We start from the raw sequence: 23,121 nt of genomic DNA on the forward strand, positions 1-23,121 counted from the left end.
GTTTTAAAGTTCAAGTCATTTAGGAAAAATTAAAATCTAGTTCAGGTCTTTTTTCTACAGTAACTTCCTTAATAAAGAAAGTCGTAAAATTTGAAATAAAAAAGTTACTAATTCTCAATTGACTCAATTTTTATTTAAAATTATTTTTACTGGAAACTTGTCTTCATTACATTTAATAAACCAATTAATTTGAATGCATAAACTTGTGCTAAATGCGTGATCACGCATTTGTGCAAAAAGTGTTTTTTCATTAAAGATTGCAAAAACATTTTCCCCTGGTTTCGATTAGGATATATATTGGTGTGCAATCAATATTCAAAATTGCTTTGAAATGTATGTGAGATGGTTGGTAAATATGAATATTTTGGAGATTCAGATGATTTATGTTATAACTTACTGTTCTTTAGAAAGATACAGTAGCTGGTTATAAACTTTTTTTGAGAAAGTTGTAAGTGGTTGATTAATTATACATGATTTAGGTCAACTAAATAGGTGACTATGTTAATTATGGTTAATTAAATCTGTCAAAAAAAATAGCTTTAGAAAATTTAGTTAGCTGTTTAAAAAATATTTGGAAACAACTCAGTCATTTCACTAAAATGAAACTCATTTCAAACAAAAGTTTTTAAAATTGGTTTAGCTGTCAAGGACACCAGAATGATGATGCAAATACTTGAACTGTATTATTTCCCATAAATAATATAAAAGAAGAAAAAAAAAAACAAAAGAAGAATTCAAATCTGTTTTGTTTTTAGCTGAATATGGGGTGGGGCTACTTCATATCTAAACAGATGTATTTTTGATAAATTCCTGGAGAAAAATAACATAAATACAGAATCACACAAAAAACAGAAGTGGATGTGATTGCTACTTACCTGGATAAACAAACATTGGCCAATTTCTCTCAAAGAGCAATGGTATTGATCATCCCTATCAGACAATGGTATATTCCATGAACCTGTCTCAGGCAATGCTATACAAGATACTCCATAAACCCTGTCCTCTTATTTAGAATTGTATTCACATTTCACTGCAGTACACAATCTGACTGTAAATACTTGACAAATGTACTCTAACATTTAAAATTACAATTTGTTTAGATATCGCAGGTTTTCCTGCCGGCAGCCTGGTAGGCGACGAAAGAGCAACTTTAACAAACAATCGCATCTAAAAATAGACAATGTTGATGATGGATCTGATTATAAATCCTCTCAAGAAGATATCACCGATTGTCTCAACAATGAATACGAGGTGAGCATTTATTTATTGCAACAATGCAGTTTTATTTATTCAATAATTCAGGTTTACGTTATTTTGATTTTGTAATTCATAAAAAAATACATTTATAGACATAAATTCAGCTGATTTTCTAAACTTTAATAGCAGTTAATAGCAAGACTTAATATTCTACATATTATAGTAAACTTTAATTTGATTGAAGATTCTGAAAAAGAAAGGGGTTTATATTTTAGGTGAAAGTAATACCAAATACTAACTTAAGCAATTTCATTTTATTGAATACATTGATAGTAATCTATTTATGGAATGTGCACTAAATATGTTTAGACATTTAAACTACTTTCTGATAATCAGTATTCTATTCAAAAAACAGATATATATCAACTAATTTGTTGTGATTTCTAATTTGAATAAATTAATTAATGCTCTTGAACCTCAATTCTAGGAGGAAATTGTTGAATACTCCAAGGACGAGTTTAACGATGCAGAAGAAGAAGATGAGGGATGGCAAAGCGTTGACTCATCAGATCTCGATCACGATGAACGCACTAGCAAACGATCGTTCCATCATGTTTTGACAATCACACCAGATTCCACAGAATCTGGCGTATCCAGCGGTCACCCAAGCCCCAGTCGTTTATCATCAGCTACTTCGGATGTCCCAAGAGTTAACAGTTGTGTTTCGTTTGGGTCTTCGGATGGTTTCGAGGATGGATCAGTTCGATCGTCGATTTCACAATTTTCATTGTCGGATGAGTTGGAAGGAATAAACACTAATCAATCTTTCGAAGATGATGAATTTACCGATAATGAAATTTACGATATTATGAAACGTGAGAGTACGCTGTCAGACAGTGTACCAGAGTTGGACATGGAAGCTTTAAAAAATGACACCATGATACAAATTAATAAAATGCGTAAAAAACTTGCTGAGATGAAACGCAATGTAGCTAAAAAAAATCGCAGAAGTGTTTCATTAGTGTCAAATGAAGGGTTTGATTTATCTGAGAATGTTCAAAGCAGTAAAGAGCGGAATAAAGACGTTAACAAATTAAATGGACGGAAGGCGGTTAGTCGGAAGCTAAATGTTGCTTCTCTTTCCAACAGAAACAATCAAGGAATTACCAGTGCACAAAATAACAGACATGGGGATTTACAAGGTAGTATGAATAATTTGAACTTACAAAATTTATTAACAAAGTCCATATTAGAACCTCATAATTTTGACAATCAACTTAGATTAGGAACGACTAAACATAATAATAAAATTGATTACTCAAAGGCGATGAAAGTGCCTCGTCAAAGTACAATATCCGACTCCTCGGGCAATTACGATCATATCAGAATAGGAAAGGATTTTAGTTTTGATTCAGCTTACAATGACAATGGTGTTTCTGATAATTATGATCGTATCCGTATAAAACCCGATGATACATGCAATGTTTCGAAAAGATCGAGAAGATTTCGAAACAGTAAGACTAGAACTTCCAGAGGCATCTCGATGGATTACGAAGATCTTGATGCATGGACTAAATTAAGTCTAGAGGAACAAGCTCACTTCCTGAAGCGCCAGAGTAACATGTCGGTTGAGTCATCTCATGATTACGAAGACGTGTACCATCATGGAAACCAAGTTCCTGTAGAAGACAAGACATTTTATCCACATCACACTGCTGGAAATTTTACAAAGTTCATTGACCTGAAAGAGTATGGTGATGTTGGGGGGTCAGAAGATAGCGGAGTGATGCTATATTCAGCTAAAAATGCTGACATTGGTGTAGAAGAATGCGATTATGAATATATATCAGGTGATGAAAGTCAACTTGAAGCACCAACATTGCCACCAAGACGTCTTCTTAAAAGGGATGTCGCACCGGCTCTACCACCACCGTTGGTTACACCGAGAAAGAATTTAAAACGTGTTAGATCTAGGAGAAGTGTTAGAAGAAGGCCTTCTAGAAGAGTTTATGGAAGAAAAAAAGTAACTGGAACAGATGAGGCAGGACCACATGTATTCCGTAAGCGTAGCCAACACGTGACAACAGTTGACAGATCACTGGCTGCTCAGAAATGTCAACACATTAGGAAATCTGATGATATAATAAATAATAGATGTTGTGGAAAGTGTTGCAATAATAAAATTCCAGAAGAAGTCTCTGACAGTGATTCCGAATCAAAGTATATTTCCATTATTTACCCGGATAATGAGGAATCTGAAGACGATGAGACGCCTCTTCCTGTGATCCCCGTTATCAATCAGCCATCGCGATCCGTCATAATGAGACGACCGAGGTCGGGAAGTGTTATCAAACCTCGTCCAACATTAGCAGCGTTGGAAAATTCTGGTAATTTTCTACGAGAACGATCCTTCTCAGAGGGGACAATGAGGAGAGGAATTCGTAGAAAGCATAGTGATGATGCATCCTTGAGGAGTGCAGATAAAGAAAGTAGTCATGTGCAACCGGTAGATGCCAGACTAAGGAGGAAGAAGTTTGCATATGCTAAGTGTACACGTCAGCGAGGTTAGACTTTTTGTTATCCTTTGCATGATCTTGCAAGTGGTGTTTGGTTTGATTTACTATAATAAAGCATGGTTAAATTCTTTTAATTATATATCTTTACATGATGTCATTTCTACTTCATTAACATAATTATTAACCAATGGTAGTGCTATGATTATTAACCAACTATGCAAGTGTACCCGCCCCATGGCGGTTTCAAATATACTGTAGTTTAAAATTCCCGGTACAATTGCGGTCATTTTGATACCCCATGCATGCAGTAGGAAAAATTTGTATAACGAACAAACATTCAAAGTTTGCCACTAACTTGGATCCAAGATGGCGGATAATGTTCAAATGTAATTTTGATATCCCGTATTTACATGTTTGGCAAAAAAACTATCAGTATTATATCATTCAATTTTTAATCACATATTGCCAATGTCATTCTTCATATTATTGTTTGATATATATAAAAATATATTTTTAGTCGTAACCATGCCAGCTATTTGATTAAATTTTAAAAAGTAATTAAGTAATTACTTGTACCATGCTGTTAATGGTGCTTGTGATGTTCTAGTGTCTTTCTATTTTATTGTAAGTTTCACAATTATATTGATAGATGGGAATTTAGCCAAAGAATTAGTTAGTATGTTATTATATGGAGTGTACGGATGTGAGTTCCCCGCTTAAACACAATTGAGTCAAGTTTGTGTATCACCTAAAGATCAATTTCTGTCGATCAATGTTAGCTCTATCTACCCTATGAAACTATATAATGTTTGTTACAAACATTCTGAAATAATCTAAAGCTCATGTCTATGTGACAAAAAAAGTGTGATGTGCCGAAATATCCTCATATAGCTCAATATGGTAGTGATATGACATCATCATGTCCATATATGGGCACATCACATTTTTTTGTCACATAGACAGAGCTTTAGATTATTTCAGAATGTTTGTAACATTATATTGTTTGCATAATTGTAAGCATGATGGTGTAATTCATAGTTGAATGTTTAGTTATTTATGTATGCAGTGACGTAACGGCTATGACCACTCACTGTTTAAACCAGGGTTAAACCCTGGAAACCAGAGTTTGAGGGGCCCAGAGCATGAATATCCCATCAGAGCATGAACATCCCATTGCAACTATACCCAGCATTGGAGGTGCTAAATCAGGGGCCTATGAAGATGTTATGGTGTAGGCCTACATGAGTCACTTGTACAGAACCAACAACATCTAATAGGTACTATAAATATGGCAAACATCATTACATGGCTAAACATTTAAAAGCAAACACTTCAACATAGCTTGTGTGTTTTTAAGGGTTCTTGAACACTGCTCTTCGGACCTTAACAAATATTGAATTATTATCGAAAAAAACAGTTTTAGAAATATTCTGATACAAGAATTGACTGCCTGTATATCAAAGGTTGCGTATGGGGGAAATTAGTGTTACTACATACACCACTTAACACATTGACTGCCAAGGCATTTTCTGTAATTTCTGTCCCAGTGCCAAGTCCCGTTTACATATTAAATTACAGTTTGAAAGTGTAACATCTGGTCACAGACTATCATGATAATAATATAATATTTTTAGATTATCGTTTACGTACATCATTCATAAACTGCCATGCGATAATTCCTGTTCCAATCACCACTGCCAGCGATTCTACATACAATACAAAAGTGCTACGATTTTGACGTAGTATTACGTCTTGGCAAGTAGCGACACGCAATTTTTGACGTATAAATACGCCGTGGCAGTGAACGTGTTAAAATGTAAAGACACTTCCTGCAATTAATGTTGACATTTTGTAAAAATAGTGCATATATACTTTAAAAACATTAAACCATATTATTGCTTGTTTTAAATGTATGTTTTACGGTAATTATGATAAAATTATGAAATAAAAATTTTAAGAAAATTAAAAATATTTGATATTAGATAAAACAAAATGTAGAGAAAAGTGTCTTTAAGACTAGTAAATTTTGTAAAAATAAGGCATATATACTTTAAAAATATTAAACCATGTAATTTCTTGTCTTAAATGTATGTTTTATGGTAAATTATGATACAATTATGAAATAGAAATTTAAAAAAAATAAAACAAGTATTTGATATTAGATCAAAAAAATGTATAGAAAAGTGTCTTTAATAAGACTAGTAAAGTTTGTAAAAATAATACATATATACTTTAACAAAATTAAACCATGTCATTCCTTGTCTTAAATGTATGTTTTATGGTAATTATGATCAAATTATTTGATATTTGATCGAAAAAATGTAGAGAAAAGTGTCTTTAAGAATAGTAAATTTTGCACTGTCTTGCTGAATGTGAACTTGGTATGCATGACAGCTTGAGAAATTCTAGTTTAACAGTTGATTTGTTAATTTGAATGTCACACCCTTTGTTGTTATTGTTACGTTTGTCAAATCTCTTATTATCATTTAAGCTATTAATTGTCGAGGTAATTGTTTCTTCACTCATGCGAGAATGATGTTATTGTTATTTAATAACCGTGTTCATTTAGTGAATTATTTTCCTAATTAGTCTTTGTTTGATTTCACTCATAGAAGAGTCAGTGGAAAGCGCAATCTACCTTTCGGCTGAGCTAGATGATGAGGAAGCTGCAAAGTCAAGGTAAAAGTTAAAACTTTCCTAAAATAGTACATTCTCATTGCTATACAATTTTCCTTACATGCAATCTTTAGTTGCTACTTCTCCTTCAATTTAGTATGTATGTATTTTTGTTCTAAGAAGCCTGAAGCCAGTATTTTTACAGGGGTTTATTTTTCTGCAAAAAGGGAGTGAAAAGAAGCAAGTGCCAGCTTAAGCAAATAAATACAGAATTTGGCTTATTCTAGTTTAGATGAAAATAATTTGCCTGCTGACTAAGGTACAGGTTTGGCCATTGTCATAAGTTAAGTCTATTTTTAGCACTTCCGCTGCTGTTTTTTAAGATTAAAAAGAATAAGACATCAGAAAAAAGGGGGTTCTTTTGAACCTTACAAAAGGCTTTGGTGAACTTTGTGGAATAACCATCTTGGAAACCTATATCCTAGCTTCCTCAGATATACCATGAAACTTTTATTTGCTAAAATTAAAACTCTATGGTATTTTCCATATTTCTATTACAATCTTTGATTCAAATGGATATGGGTTGGCACTTTACTCACTTACTGTATGCTTATATGTATTTGCATGTTCTGAACATGCTTCTTTTTGTTCAATCAAAATTTAAATACTCCTAAAAGTCATGATTAGTATAATTTTAAGCTATCTCATGACTATTCATTGTTTATTAACAACTTCAATGTTTTATAAACATCATCTTGAATATTCATAGGTTTAACCCTTTCTCATTTATTATTCATAGATATCTCATGTTTATTCATAAACTTAGTTTATGAGCATTGTATACAAAATGCAGGTAGTCAAAGCCACTGTTTTAGCGACTTTATAGATCATAAACAAATCTGAGTCATGTTTAGCACTATTTTATCCTGTCAGAGTTCAATTCTATTGTTTTCTGAATTCTTTATTTATTATCATAAACAAAATTCATCAAAACAAAAAATGCATCGCCGTGAACGCCCTAAGAGTTACATGGACGTTATGAATGAATTTCATCGATCCATTAACGACAGATCTTCGAAAATTTATAGGCGTTTGTCGATGGAATCATACGTTGATCCGGATGAACTGACAACGACTTCGAGACACCAGGCCTTACGAACGATGGAAAACCATGCTAGCTGGAAACTAGGAAGTGACGGACCGCCCCCTGTCCCACCAAGAACACCATCTTTGAAACAATTACCAATCTTATCTGTACATAATAGTAAAGTAAGGATTTTAATAGATTATATGTAAACTTTTAAATAATTAACGAGAATTAACGTTTATAACTTATTCAAATAGAACACATATCAGTATTTGGGTGTATTTTTTACTTTATTTAGACACAGACATTTAATTTCAAAAGGATCATTACAAAATTTGAAAATCTAACTACTAAGCAAAACATAAGATAAAAGGGAACATTTCTACTAAGTGGACACTTATTTTTTAGTTAACCCTCTTTCATCATAATGAGACATATAAAACCACACTTTTGATTCCAGTAATGAAGTGATTGAACTTATAGGGCCTTTAATTGGCCTGAATTATTAATAACAGGGCCTGAAGTGTATGAGAACATTTTTTTACATGCACACGTCAGGCCAGATATTGGATTGGATCTCAAGTTTTTTATCCGTATCTGAGAAGACACAAAAATTCTGACCGATGCGTGACTTGAAGCTTTCGATGTGGTTTAGGGTACCCTGTCTTAATTGCTAGGCCGTTTTCCATGTCTTAATAATGCTTCTACTCTAGTTATACAAGAGGTGCTCATAACTAATTAAAATATTATTTCTTAAAGTACATATTTATAATTTATATATTTATTTATTTTTCTGTAATAATAAAGTCATTTATTTTTGTTTCATGCAATTTATGGTTTGAATTTTAATTTTTAGACCCATAGTGCTGGAGCTGTTCTTGATTCACAAAAGCAAAGATCAAAGAAGGATTTACAGTCCAGAAGACAGTCACGGTTTGTCAGGAAAGGTGGGTTAGGTTTTCAAGTAGTAAAAAATAAGACGTATTTAAAAAGCAATATATATAGTACTTATGAGACCCTGAAGAGTACTTAAGGGTTACTTCTGTCTGAACTACCATGTATTTATGGAACCCCTAAAATGTCAAACTAATACAATTTCCTAATACTTAATATTATCTTTTAGAACCATTGTTTCAAGCATACAACAAAGATGCGAAGCTACGAGACACGCTTCATTTTACCGAATATCGCAAACAGCTCTCGGTCGACAGGGATTCACCACCACCTCTACCACCACCAAGACGACAGTCTTCTGCTGTTAGTACCTTAAAGATTGGCCCAAAATCTCATCTTCTGACCCCAGAAGGGCGCTCTATGTCATTACCAGAAATAGAGGTCGAAAACGTTAATAGAAAACCAAGTCTGAAAATGCAGCGTACATTATGGTGTGAGGTTCCGGAAGTTGCTGAGAGTGGAATATTAGATCAGATTGATGATAAATCACGTAAATTACAAGAGGTAGGTAAAATAATGTAGATTGAATGTCAACTTTCATATATTTATAATAGAGTTATTTCTCTGTGTCTACTTTTTTTAAATAAAAAGGAATATAGGCTTTTTTTATGATTAATGATAGCAAACAAAATAAGAAAAATAGTAGACTACTTTACAATAGTTCTATGTGACATTTTCAAGCAACTGAAGATTCTGAAAAATTTACACTAGTAAAACTAAAATAAGTTGGATCTGCAATAAACTTGATTTAAAAATTTGGTTAAAAATATGAATAAAATGACACACAAACAATGGAACAGTAAAATGAAAATAATTGAACCAGGATAACCAAAGAAAGTTTTAAATGATATAACAATTATTTCCATTTGGATCAAGAAATATAACGATTTATAAACTGCAAACTCAAGATCTAACATGAGAACAATACATATAACTTATAATAATATACATTTTTTTAATTTTTTTTTTATTCTCATTTTAGGCAAATTGCCAAGGATTACCACAAGTGAATTCATTCACTATCCTTCTCAAAGGTGGCAATCCCATTCACAAGACAAACCTATACACAAGATGCTCTACATAAACAAAGTCTTATTATTAAGTCTTTGGGAGTGGAGTTGTAAATTGTCATGAGAAAAAAACCCTGACATATGACAGGATTTGAACCCAGGACCCTTAGATTGGTAGCCAAGTATCATAACCACCAAGCCACAGCTCCACTCAACTACATAATTACATCATCGTTCAATCTATGCTGTTATTCAAAATGTTCTCATATTGGCATCCATTGTGAACCCGTGTTGTGCATTCAACCAAAAAAATTCAGTCAGATACAGTAGAACCTCTATTTAAGGGAACACTTTCGGGACAAAAAAGTGTCCCCTTAATAGGTGTGACCTCAATGTTAAAATGTATATTTCCCCTCATTTCACAGTAAAACGTCCCCTTAATAGGGAGTGTTCCTTGAATTGGGATGTCTCAAAGGAGGTGATTCGTATACTTATAAGTTCTGTTTATTTTAGGCGATGTTTGAAGTAATTACGTCCGAAGCATCATATCTTAGAAGCTTGGATATATTTCTAAACAACTTCTACAAAGCTGATGTGCTTTCCACGTCATATGGACTTATACGCAAAGAAGAGCGCCATCATTTATTCTCAAATTTGATTTCTGTAAGAGATGCCAGTGAAAGGTAAAGAATGTTTATTTTCGCCTTTTTTATTTTCTCCATGAATTCAATTTTAGTTTAGTTATAACACACTTTTAGTTTGTAAGTCATTAATTGACAAAAAGAAACGTTCATCATTTTTATATTGTTTACTAAATTAACAAGCCAAATTTTAAATAAAAAATTTGTGATTTATAATAGAGAAGATATTAGACTTTATCATTAAGAAAAAATGTTTTTATCACAATATTAAAGACCCATTCCCTACAATTTGTGACATTTTGTAAAAATAATGCATATTACTTGAGAAAGTCATGTAACCTAATCCCTCAACATCTTCAGAGCATGATATACAAATCAATAATCGCCCCACGTTTTGATTACTGTAATGTTGTATTGGGACGATCAAATAAAACATTAAGAAAAAAAATTGCAAGTTCTCCAAAATAGAGCAGCAAAAATTATATTACGAAAATCATGTTACGACTCTAGTTCTCAAGCCCTGCAAGATCTTAAATGGATGGATCTGGAATCAAAACTTTTTTACAATGAAACTATTACTATGTTTAAGATTTTCCATAACTTAGCACCTTCATATCTTGTAAACAGATTTACCTTAAGAGATCCCCAATATAACACAAGATCAAAGGATACATTATATGTTGAAAAACCAAAAACTGAATACAAAAAAAAGCTTAACCTATCGCAGTGCTAAATCTACTTGTGTAGTTATATGTTTACATTTATATATATAAGTATATAATCTTCTTACATGGCTTCCCAACATACAAGTTTCAATTGGATTTTTGTTTCCAATTGATCGATACTTTCTTGGGTTTTTTTTGCCTCTTTCATTTTGTATATAACTGAATCATCTTTTTTTTTTATACATTATGATTTACTGTATTATATCTCTAAAAAAAAAAAATATTTATTTATAAAATATCAGAAATTATAATGTTTTTTACTCAAATATGAATGAAAGAAATAAATGTTTATTTGAATTGAATTGAATGGAATAACCTAAACATAGAATCTAGAAATGCGACAAGTCTTGCTAAATTCAAAGAGCATATTTTAATTTAAATGCACAAGACTTGTAGTCAGGTTAATTTCTATGTTTTATGATGTATCTTTTTTTTTATATTATACAGTACTTGAATTTGCATCTTTTAATCTTAAAGTGTTTTTCTTTTTTATAAATTCTGTTCATTCATTATTCTTTTTTACTTTTAAATCAAATTATTATTACTTGCTTGAATGTATTGTGTATGTTAAAATTGTTTTTATGTTTTTATCATGGGAAAATTTTCTCTATGGTTTTAATACCACACTGTATATACCTTTATTGTTAATTTTAAGAATAATTTATGGCCTTGCACGGCCTTGACGAAAAACACCTTTTGGTGATCAAGTTCTCTGTGCTGAAATAAAGCATTTATTATTATTATTATTACTTTAAAAACATTAAACCAGTTCATTCCTTGTCTTAAATGTACATTTTATGGTAAATTATGATAAAAAGAGAGAAACAATGCACTACCTAAGTAGCTCACGGTGAATGTCCTCTCGATGGCCGTCTTTAGGGCTAGCCTAACTAGGCTTAGTTTTGTATAGGCCTAGCTGGTAAACATCGGTAACGTACGAACATCGTACGCTAGCTATAGGCGTAGCCTGACGTTGTATAGTTGCTGCATTAATTACCTTTCTGTTTTTGCCAGACCCCATTGATACAAATTGGGGGAAACCCAGTATTTTCGCTGAAAAGTTAGGAGTCTCTCATTTGTTTTGGCCTTACGATCGAAAAGTGGGTGAATTACAGAAGAAAAACAAAAATATCAATGCATGTTGGGATTTATAACGGGCCGCGAAAATTATTAGAATCGCCTTTTTTTTCACATTTTTAACCATTTAAAGACGAAAAAATGTATCTCAATAGAACTACTGTATAAGTATTTATTTTTACATTTAAATGTGGTTTGTGACCTTAAATTAGATCTAAGAAACGTAGGGAATGGGACTTTAAGGTTTTTCTACAACTGTATCAAATTTATATGACAAAAAAAGTGTTTGAGCACAACTAGTTCGAGCTTAAAATTCTTGTTTTTGTTTCAGATTATTGTTGGATTTAGAGGACAGGTTCCAAGAGAACTTCATGATAAGTGATGTTTGTGACATTATTATAAAACACGCCACACAGAGAAACTTTGACATGTACGTGACTTACTGTTTGAATAACCAATACCAAGTGAAGACGTTAAAATCACTCAAGTAAGTATTTAACATTAAAACTAATTATACCTAATAATAATATTTGTTATGCGGACATATCCACCCAAGATCTCAAGGCGCTTTTGGAAAACCAAAGGAAACTAATCGGGCCGTAAACTAGTAAAAAAACTACCAAATCTAGACAAAAACCCACATAACTACATTCCATTTACCAGCAATTTAAGGTGCACAGACTCATGGCTACTAGTAAGATAACATGTGAGCATCTAAATACACAAAAAAAAAAGTTTTTATTACATCATATAGTGCAATAATATGCGCCTGTCCCCATCACAAGAAGTAGGAAAGCCCTCTCTCTATAATAAATTGTATGGGACAGCCTGGAATTGAACATTAACCACTATACTTTAGAGTGTTATACAGTTAATGTTAATCATTTGTACCATATATTTCTAACTTCAAGGCCATTACGAAATTGCTGCCACATAGATAGTAGTTAAAATTGATTATAGTAAAAGTGTTATATACAGTACAGTAGTACTATGTGTACCTGTCAACCTTATTTTGATGTCAAGTCACACTGAGCCTTGACCTGAATTCATAACAGACAATCAAATGATAGCTCAGTATTCTATAGATTAATCTGTTTTATATATCCTGGTCCATAAACCCCGTGAAATATCTGAAATGAGACCATTATTGAATTTAATATATTTCTACCTATGGATATTTATTTTATATAATATGACAGATTAAGATGTTTTATATATCCTGGTGTGTAAGTCTATTAATATCTGAAATGCGACCCTAATTTAAAATTCTAGTGGAGCTGTAGTTTTATGGTTACCGAATGTGCTTGCCTTCCAATCCCAATTTTCAGGGTTCAATCCTGACCTAGTGCCAGGGTTCAACCCTGACCTAGTGCCAGGGTTCAATCCTGACCTAGTGCCAGGGTTCAATCCTGACCTAGTGCCAGGGTTCAATCCTGACCTAGTGCCAGGGTTCAATCCTGACCTAGTGCCAGGGTTCAATCCTGACCTAGTGCCAGGGTTCAATCCTGACCTAGTGCCAGGGTTCAATCCTGACCTAGTTCCAGGGTTCAATCCTGACCTAGTGCCAGGGTTCAATCCTGACCTAGTGCCAGGGTTCAATCCTGACCTAGTGCCAGGGTTCAATCCTGACCTAGTGCCAGGGTTCAATCCTGACCTAGTGCCAGGGTTCAATCCTGACCTAGTGCCAGGGTTCAATCCTGACCTAGTGCCAGGGTTCAATCCTGACCTAGTGCCAGGGTTCAATCCTGACCTAGTGCCAGGGTTCAATCCTGACCTAGTGCCAGGGTTCAATCCTGACCTAGTGCCAGGGTTCAATCCTGACCTAGTGCCAGGGTTCAATCCTGACCTAATGCCAGGGTTCAATCCTGACCTAATGCCAGGGTTCAATCCTGACCTAGTGCCAGGGTTCAATCCTGACCTAGTGCCAGGGTTCAATCCTGACCTAGTGCCAGGGTTCAATCCTGACCTAGTGCCAGGGTTCAATCCTGACCTAGTGCCAGGGTTCAATCCTGACCTAGTGCCAGGGTTCAATCCTGACCTAGTGCCAGGGTTGTAACTCACAATGAATTATACAATAGTTTATTCATCTTGTAATTGGCAGGTTGCTCGCTGTTGGATGCGAATGTAATAAGTAAAAAATGTATACACCTATAGGAAGTTTGATTATATAACTATACCAGTTGTTATGAGTTGACAATATTAAACTAATGACGAAATATAAGGAGGAATACCTATTTCACATATACAACACAATTTATGTACCATATATCCTCTGGTATAATACCACCAACCCCCACAAAAACCACCCCCCCCCCCCTCTCCGCTCAAACCTTATCATGAAATTAGGCAGACTTTTAGGGGGTGGACCCTGGAACAACCCTGGTTCAGGAAAAAAATGGTTGGTGATCATCAAGTCATCCTCATCTCAACTGGCAATAGAAATCTAAATCCAGACAAAAAGTCAACTGCGACTACAATACAGGATATGCCTGTGTGAAATCAGACATAGAGTAGGGGGTGGGATTAAACCAGAAATGGGATTATACAAATATACAGTAGTAGGAATGGTCTGACATGATTGAGTTTATTAGTTATTACAAGAGCTTTTTCTATATATAGGCTGAACGGTGGAGTAATAATAAAATAGTGAAATATGAAACTAATAATATGTAATCAATTACTTTTCAGAGAGAATCCAACATTTGTGACAGAACTTGGCATTCTAGAGAGAAGTAAAGAGTGTGGGGGAAACAACCTTCAATCTTTCATTATGTTGCCATTCCAGAGAATAACCAGACTCCCTCTGTTGATTGATGTAAGTAAATTGTTGTGTTATGTTTTCTACTCTATATATGTAAACTGCTATCTGCATCCGAGACATGGACATTCTACCAAAAGATACAGAGGGATATCAGCTTACTCGCTCCATGGTTGTAGTGGAAGAGCGAGTCTCCTCAGATAAGTACTAAATAATTGTGTGCACTTTAAAAGAACTACGAAGTACGTCTTTAGTGGACAGATGAGAGAGCGCTTTAATTGGCAGCACTGACATGGCAATGATTGTTGGAATGGTGCTATACAAATCGCTCATCATTATCATTATTGTATATCTGGACACCTAACAATTTCACAGTGTAGTGCGCTGTAGCTTGGTGGTTAACATGCTTGCCTTCCAATTACAAGGTCCAGGGTTCAATCCTGACCTAGTGCCAGGGTTGTACCTCATGACTCTTTCAACTCCATTCCCTAAGCCTAAAACGAGACTTAGTTTATAAGCACGATTAATTAAAAAATACTTTATTTATCCCGTAATTGGCAAGTTACTCGCTGTTGGATGTGTATAACTTAGTTGGAAATATATACTAAATTTTTCTATTTCAGGCTATAATAGCACGACTGGAACCTGATTCGGAAAAGATAGGCACAGCCATGGAAGCACTCAACCTCGTAAAGAAGGTACAGTTTTTAAAAAATATAATTAGTTTCTGAAATCATATAAATCAATAGTTAGGCCAACAATAGTAAAACGTCAGTCTATAATGACTAGGACCTACTTGAGTTGTTTTACTGTGGATTGCCCTCAGCATGGCTAAACCACTCTCTGCTGCTTAATCTCTTAAATTAATTCACAATCTCCATTAATAATAGTCATTAATTGTTAATATTTTTCTATTTAGGTTGCAATTAAATGCAATGAAGAGGCCAGGCGAATGGAAGGAATAGAGGAAATAACTAAACTTGCACACAAATTAGACTACAAACCAAACATCAAGGTAATCACGTTTGCTTATTCCCAAGATTAAAAGCTAGTATAGCTCAGACATATTCTTTTTTATTAACACCAAGAGCATCCTGTTTGCAATCTTGGTACAAGGTTGGGGCAGTGGTAGAAGGGGGTGAGGAATGGAAAAACCAAATTGGTTCTGTTGACAGTAAGTTTGTTGCTTCATACATAAGTTATGGGCTTGCATTAAAAAATGAGTGGAGCCATCCCCTTGCCCACTAAAAAATGTTGGAGGGGGAGGGGACAAAATTTGTTTACATTTGAACAATGGGATAAAGAGAAAGTAACATTTCTCAACATTACAATCTTCAAGAACTGAGATACAGAGCGAATTTTTAAAGCATAAATTCCAATCATTCAAATTGGTTTCTATGATTCATCTGTCACCCGCCTCCATTAACAATCCCAGTATTACCAAACACCAAAATAAACTAGGCAACAGTTGGCTGTAAATAATAACTTTATATCCATTCCAAAATTGGTTTATACCGCCTGCCCCACTCCCCTTCCCTGAACACCCACACTCCAACAACTTTACGTACCAGTTGGCTATGTATCAATTCATAAAGAAATTAGTCAAATTAAAGCCCCATTCCCTACGTTTTTTAGATCTAATTTAAGATCACAAACTATATTTAATGTAAAAATAATACTATATGGTCCTATTGTGATAACTTTTTTCGTCTTTAAACGGTTAAAAATGTGAAAAATAAGTCGATTCTAATAATTATAGCGGCCCGCTATAAATCCCAAAATGCATTGCGCGCGGATTGATATTTTTGTTTTTCACCTGTAATTCGCCCACTTTTCGATCGATCGTGAGGCCAAAACAAATGGAAGACTCCTAACTTTTCAGCGAAAATACCGGGTTTTCCCCAATTTGTATCAACGGAGTCTGGCAAAAATAGAAAGACAATTAATGCAGCAACTATACAACGTCAGGCTAGGTATATAGCTCGCGTACGATGTTCGTACGTTACCGATGTTTACCAGCTAGGCCTACAAAACTAAGCCTAGCTAGGCTAGGCCTACAAAACTAAGCCTAGCTAGGCTAGGCCTAAGACCGTCCACGAGAGGTCGATCGCCGCGAGCTACTTAGGTAGTGCATTGTTTCTCACTTTTTATCATAATTTACCATAAAACGTACATTTAAGACAAGGAATGACATGGTTTAATGTTTTTAAAGTGATATATATGTATTATTTTCCAAAAAACGTCCAAAATTGCAGGGAAGGGGTCTTTAAATATTGACCCTTCTGTTTAATCACCTGAAAGTAATCTTTTAATTGACTTGATTAAATTGTTGATAATCTAATTAGAGGCTGAAATAAAATACACTCTATGACTAATTGTTGTGTTGGGACTGCAAAGAATTTTAATACAGTTGATTTTTTTCAGATGAAAATGTTAGTGCTAGGCTAGGCCAACAGTGCAATAGGCTAGGTCACTAGTGCAATAGGCTAGTGCAATAGTGCAATAGGCTAGGCTAATAGTGCAAGGCTAGTTACGATGATACCCTTACAGCACTTTTGACATTTTTTTGCAGTAGAATTGCTACAAGGATATTTTTGCAGAAAATCCACATGATAGGAAATAGAGAGATATAGAGATATTAAAAAAAAACGAAACAATTCTCAATGTTAAAATTTAAGACAGGCCATTATTTAAGACAAAACTGTTTTCAATTCATTCCACATTTATTCAGTTAAAAATAGGGACCCTCATTAGAAGATAGATACAGATAGATACAGACATATGATGAAATGAAAATGTAAAACAACAATAAAAAAAATACAATATTAACATCTTAAAATGATTATTATTAAGTATTTAGATGGATAATAAGTAAGGACCCTGTTTTTATTTTTTATAGGGTGTGTAGTGTTACTAATTATAAATAGGCAGATCATTCCATATTTTCACAGTACATTTCACATTGGTTTATACCCCTATAGTATCATACTGCACAGATTTTAAACAACTTGGTCTAGGTTGAATATGGGTATAAACAGTATATCTAATATCGCAAGTGCAGATTTTTCCAAAAGCATGTGACCATGATCTCATACTAATTAAGGTTCTCTCTTGCAGTTTCATTTTCATTTATTTACGTCAGCACTTTGCCATATTACTGATTTTCTCACACGCTAAGTCTAAATTTGAAATAACAACCCAGCACCTTTTTGTTTAAATAGGCCATCAAGATATCTGATAAATTACTGATTGTGAAGAGGGGCGACCTTCAATGGTTCTCTCATGACACTTCCCGATTCAACAAGAAAAAAGTTGTCTCAAAACAAATACACGTTCTTGTATTTGCCGACAAAGTTGTCTTGACGAAGAGAAAGATTAAAAATGACCGTGAAGTGTTCGAAGTGTTTGACTGGTGTCCGAGGAATTTAGTCGATGTCAAATCAGTCGAGCTGAAATATGATACGTTGGTAGAAGATTACAAAAACGTTATGATGGTCGTGTTCCTTCAGAATCACGAGAAGAAAGAGAAGAAGTATTTTATAAATACATCAAGCGAGTAAGTAGTGTTTTTGTGAGATAAAATGAGATATATTATGACACGTAGGTGAATCTCGGTCTTTCATCTACTAAATTTAAAAATTACAATTCAAAAGAAGGACATTGGGTTAAGTTCAGCACTTAATTTCACAATTTTTAGGCCCTGCCCCAAACCCCTTATTTCAAAATCATGAATTCACCACTGTGACCACAATTTGATTGGTTGATTTTGATTTTGTATCACATGCCTTTACACTACAGTGTATTTTTGTACCACCTCACAATCAAACATTTAGCTTTTAGAGTTTTTTGTGACGAGCTAGGCTGGTATATAATATCTTTTTGGCTTATTTTTTTAAACAGCGCTAACTTCCAGAGATGGTCAGATGCCCTCGCTCCGCCAAACCGCAGTGACCAAGGGGAAAGCATTTATGAATCATGGGGTAAGTGCCTTTATTTCCTTCAATTCACAGAATCAAATTTTATGTTACCCATCTCTCACAAACAGTCACACTTGAGCTGGCCAAAAATGTCTATGGAAATTTCAGGCAATATTTCAAGAAGGTTGTCTGAAGTCATATTTTATCAACAAAACCAATGAATCGGAAAAACAAAAAAAGATTAATATTATTCATAGAATTGCCTCTCTTTAGAACAATAAACATACCACCACAGGTTCCATTTGCATAAACAAGCATCTATCTGATCCCGAAACAGCTCCAGAAACTTATTTTACTAATAGTAAATTAATCACTGTCCTCAGATAGGTGGTAATCCAGGAGCTATTTTGTAAACCAATTCACCGGGGTAACTCCCTACTTGTCTCAAATGATGAACTTGGTTCTTTAAAGTACACACAGGTTATAACTGTGTACACTGGACCTATGGTTTATAGTCCTAAGATTGATCGATATTGGCTTTTTAATACGGTAAACGGCGCTCCTGCCATTTGACTCACCAGTTAACATGTTTAATTATTTTATTTTATAGACTGCCCTCAAGTGATGTGTACACAAGCATATAATGCTCAAGAACCTGATGAATTGAGTATGGAAGAATCGGATATAATTGATGTTTTACGAAAAACAGAAGGTACAATTAAATCTTTTATTGCATGAAAATAATTTAGTAGAGTAAAGTTTTAAACTCCATTTTTGTTATGGCCGACGTCTGTCACAAACCACCATGGCAATTAGTCTTGCATTCATCTGAATATTGGATGAAACTAAGCCAGAACTGTTTAAAGCACCCCGGTTGGTCATATCATTGATCAAGGGCTTCTCTTGTCCATTGCCCACCTTGAATAGAGGAAATCAATATGTCTGAGGCACACACTAGAGGCAGGGTATACAGTTCAAATCCTGTCGAGGGAAAATAATATTTATATGAATAATTTTATACAAATACGCTTTTCTACTTAGGTTGGTGGGAAGGCATGCGAGTAAGAGACAGTGCAAAGGGTTGGTTCCCTGCCAACCAAGTTCAAGAAATTGTCAATGATCATGTTCGAGCGCGCAATCTGAAACATCGTTATAAAGTGCTATCAGTCTGTCAGGAACAGCTGCAAAAATTACAAATGCAAGGGAAGGAGGTATAGTGAATCAAATATAACTTAACATTCACTGAAACTATGATAAAAGACTCAAACAAATAATGTATGGAAAATATAGGAGCGACAACGGGAAACTCAGGAAGAGCTCAGAAATACTGCGGAACACGTCAATTACATAGAATAAACATCAAGTCAACTTCTAACCATTGAAACATATTTACAGTTTGAATGGAGGATCCAGGATTTTTTAAACGAACAAGCATTTTAACATATTGTTTTGATTTATTTGGTACATAGAGAAAACAAAACAAACAAAAAACACTTGTCTTGCATGGCCCTCTAAAATGTCAAAAATATATACAGTATATTAAAAATAGTTTTAATGAAGGTACTCAGAAACTGAGTGAAGTACTTGGCAAAACATAGGTCACATTTTGATATATCAGCCCATTTTAAAAGAATACAAATTTTTTTTTTTTATTTGTGAAGTTATTAATGAACCAATTTTCTTGAATTTCAATAGGCATTATTCACACAATATGCCTATTTACACCGAAAAATCATGATAACAATTTGAAAATTGTAGGCGCTATCGTGCTAACAAAAACACATTTTGCCAAGTAATAATTTCATACAAATTTCAAAAGGGGACCCTGGATCTACCCACTGTACATACTTCATTTAGTGTAGTAACATTGAATATTATTGCTAATCTACTAGCCCCAAGTGACCTGTAAATATACTGTAATACAAATGTTTGTGCCAAAGCTTGAAAACTGAAGTAATAAAAACTTTGATTGACATAGGGCTTGTCATGTTGCCATCACTGATAATTGATTGTTGTAAAAAATGCCAAAGGGAGGATGTATAAATGATAGATCAACCAATCAAAAACTGCCAAAGGGAGGATGTACAAATGATAGATCAAATAAATCAAAGATGGGACCTCAGGGTGTTGGAATGGATTGATTTATTCTGATTTAATAACTTGTATATAAAATGATATATAAAACTAAAAGTCTAACTTTAGAAGTAAACAAGTACTATGGTTTTGATTACTTCTTGCTTATGAATTTGAAAAGGTCCCACATTTTATGAAAACATTTTTATAAAATAAAAATTGGAAAAAAAATGGAAAATGTTTAGGCATTTTTACATAATCATAACACTTGTAAATTTATTGATTTGTAAATTACAGATATGAATCGAGTGCATGTAAAAAACAATGTAAAAAGAATATATACAGTATTTTTAATATTTCAGAAAGGTTTTTATAATTGTAAGAGCATGTTTTAATTTTAAAATTGAATCTTATTATTTTACTAAAAACAAATTTTGTTGGAACAAATTGGAGATCTGTTTAAACAGTTTTCTTTTTTTAATTTGCTATGTGTATCATAAGATAATATAAATATTGTTAATCAGTTATTTAAACTGTACTAAATAGGAACCTCAATCACCAACAGGGGTCTGGTTTCATTTTGCCACGCATCAATGTTATCATTATATTATTCTAGAATTGAGCCAGAATTACTACAATTTAAAAAAAATAACGAATAACCAAATAATATATCATTACCCTCAAATAATAAATTACAGTTGTAACCAAGAAATGATCATTGTATTATATTTAATAGGTAAAAGAAATAAGTAATTAACTTACCACATCAGGCATATACTCTTATTAAAAAGACATATACCCAAACTATTGGGCCTAGAGAGTTAGGCCAAGCTATTGTATGCACTGTTAACTTGCTGATGGATGAAACCTTCTAAATCCCTCTTGGTTTGCTTGCTACAGCTTGAGAAGCTAGCCTGGTATGCATCTGCTTATGCAAATTAGTGGTGAAGATTTTGGTGTTATTTTCAATGACCAGAAGTATATGGATGGTCATACCTACACTTTATAGATGGGCTAGGCCTAACCATTAACAAAAATAGTTTTTATTCACTATAATAAATATATATAAGATATTTTTTTAGCCTTTAAGGCCCTTTATGTTTTTAAATAAACTTTTAACTATTGCTAGTGTATGAGATACAAATTACAAATTGTTTTATTTTCTTAAACAATTTAATGTTAATATAATTATATTTAAATTACAATTACTATTAGCCCATTTTTGTTGTTTTTTATATTGTGCCACTTCCGCCCTAACATCGTCCAATTCTGCTCGTGTATGGTGTTTTTAAAATATCTTTTATTTGCTGCCCTCGTGCTACTTTAATTTAATTATTGCTATATAAATTATGCAAAGTCTAAGTTATAACATTATTCACAAAATGAATGTAATGCACTCAAATATGCAATTTTAAGAATGCGATGTAAGATGTAGCAAAATGTTCTTATATGCATTTTTACTTCAAAATAATTGCATTTATTATATTGCTAAAATAACTATAATTAATGATGTCTAAATTTTGTCTCAGTTAAATGTACGTAAGGACTTAGATGGAAATCAGTTACACTGAAAATTTGAAACTTTATCTATTATTCTTGGTTCATTTTGTTCTGTTTCCCTTGCATGACGTCATCTGGTTTTTTTTTTGTGATATATTTCTGGTGTTGTTTATTTTAAAAATGATGTGTTTGTATGTTTTCTGTACCATTTTAAAATGTATTTTATTTATGAACCGAATAAATTCAATCAATCAATTCAGAGTGCTACAATTCAATTATTAACAATTACTGTATTATGCTTATTAATATTTTTGAAGTACATTTACTTACATTGTTGTACAGTAGTGTAATTATTGTTTTGTCTTTCAATCATATAGAGTTCTCAGGCCCGTATCCAGGGGGGGGGGGGGTGCGTTGGGTGCAGACGCACCCCCCCCCCCCCCCCAAGTCCCAAAAGGTCCACTATTTCCTCATTTGGTATTTTTTCTTGTCTTGTTTAACTAAAGACAATATCATTATATATACAAAATTTACATTATCAATGGTATACAAACAAAAATATGCTAATATAAAATGAACAAATACCGGTAATTAAATTACGGAATCTGAACTGACTACAAACTCGATGTAAAACATGCGCAGTCGATCATGTGACGACAAGCAATAGCTTAGCGCTTCATGTACGCGGTACGCGGTAAAGTGTTTGCTGGAGAAATACAGACAACTTAACGTCAGGGAACACGTGTACTTTTTGTCGGGGAAAATAATTATACAGTAAAAAGCGTTCGCGTTCACTTCGTAGCTAGCTTCAGTGCCTAGAAAACCGCGACGTTTCATTGACCGTGAGAGTACGTCAGAGTGATATTATGCACTTTATATGCATTCGAGTGTGGACAAAGTGCGAGGCAGCGAGGCAAGCGTGGCATGCCAAATATTTGTGCGAGGCATCATTTTATCATTTCCAAAAGTTCGAGGCATGCGAGGCATATAGTTTACAATTTCAAAAAGGTGCGAGGCATATCTTAACGTGCTATTATGCTATATTATAGG

The 23,121-nt window shown here is 33.6% G+C and overlaps 1 protein-coding gene across 2 annotated transcripts in view; it reads left to right on the forward strand.

The window, feature by feature from the left end:
- LOC140045140 (uncharacterized) overlaps positions 1-22,370 on the forward strand; it is a 40,273-nt gene extending 17,903 nt beyond the window's left edge. For both annotated transcript variants that reach the window (XM_072089904.1, XM_072089903.1), the window contains 15 exons: positions 1,101-1,251; positions 1,685-2,399; positions 6,326-6,392; positions 7,418-7,598; positions 8,273-8,363; positions 8,540-8,874; positions 9,894-10,063; positions 12,155-12,310; positions 14,512-14,638; positions 15,205-15,279; positions 15,501-15,596; positions 17,803-18,137; positions 18,482-18,561; positions 19,109-19,210; positions 19,540-22,370. In XM_072089904.1, coding sequence (XP_071946005.1) covers positions 1,101-1,251; positions 1,685-2,399; positions 6,326-6,392; positions 7,418-7,598; positions 8,273-8,363; positions 8,540-8,874; positions 9,894-10,063; positions 12,155-12,310; positions 14,512-14,638; positions 15,205-15,279; positions 15,501-15,596; positions 17,803-18,137; positions 18,482-18,561; positions 19,109-19,210; positions 19,540-19,715 — 2,857 coding nt within the window. In that variant the 3' untranslated portion in view covers positions 19,716-22,370. The remainder of the gene's footprint in view (positions 1-1,100; positions 1,252-1,684; positions 2,400-6,325; positions 6,393-7,417; positions 7,599-8,272; positions 8,364-8,539; positions 8,875-9,893; positions 10,064-12,154; positions 12,311-14,511; positions 14,639-15,204; positions 15,280-15,500; positions 15,597-17,802; positions 18,138-18,481; positions 18,562-19,108; positions 19,211-19,539) is intronic.
- The last annotated feature ends 751 nt before the right edge of the window (positions 22,371-23,121 follow it).

Source organism: Antedon mediterranea, chromosome 3 (assembly GCF_964355755.1).
Source record: "Antedon mediterranea chromosome 3, ecAntMedi1.1, whole genome shotgun sequence".
Lineage (NCBI taxonomy): Eukaryota > Metazoa > Echinodermata > Crinoidea > Comatulida > Antedonidae > Antedon > Antedon mediterranea.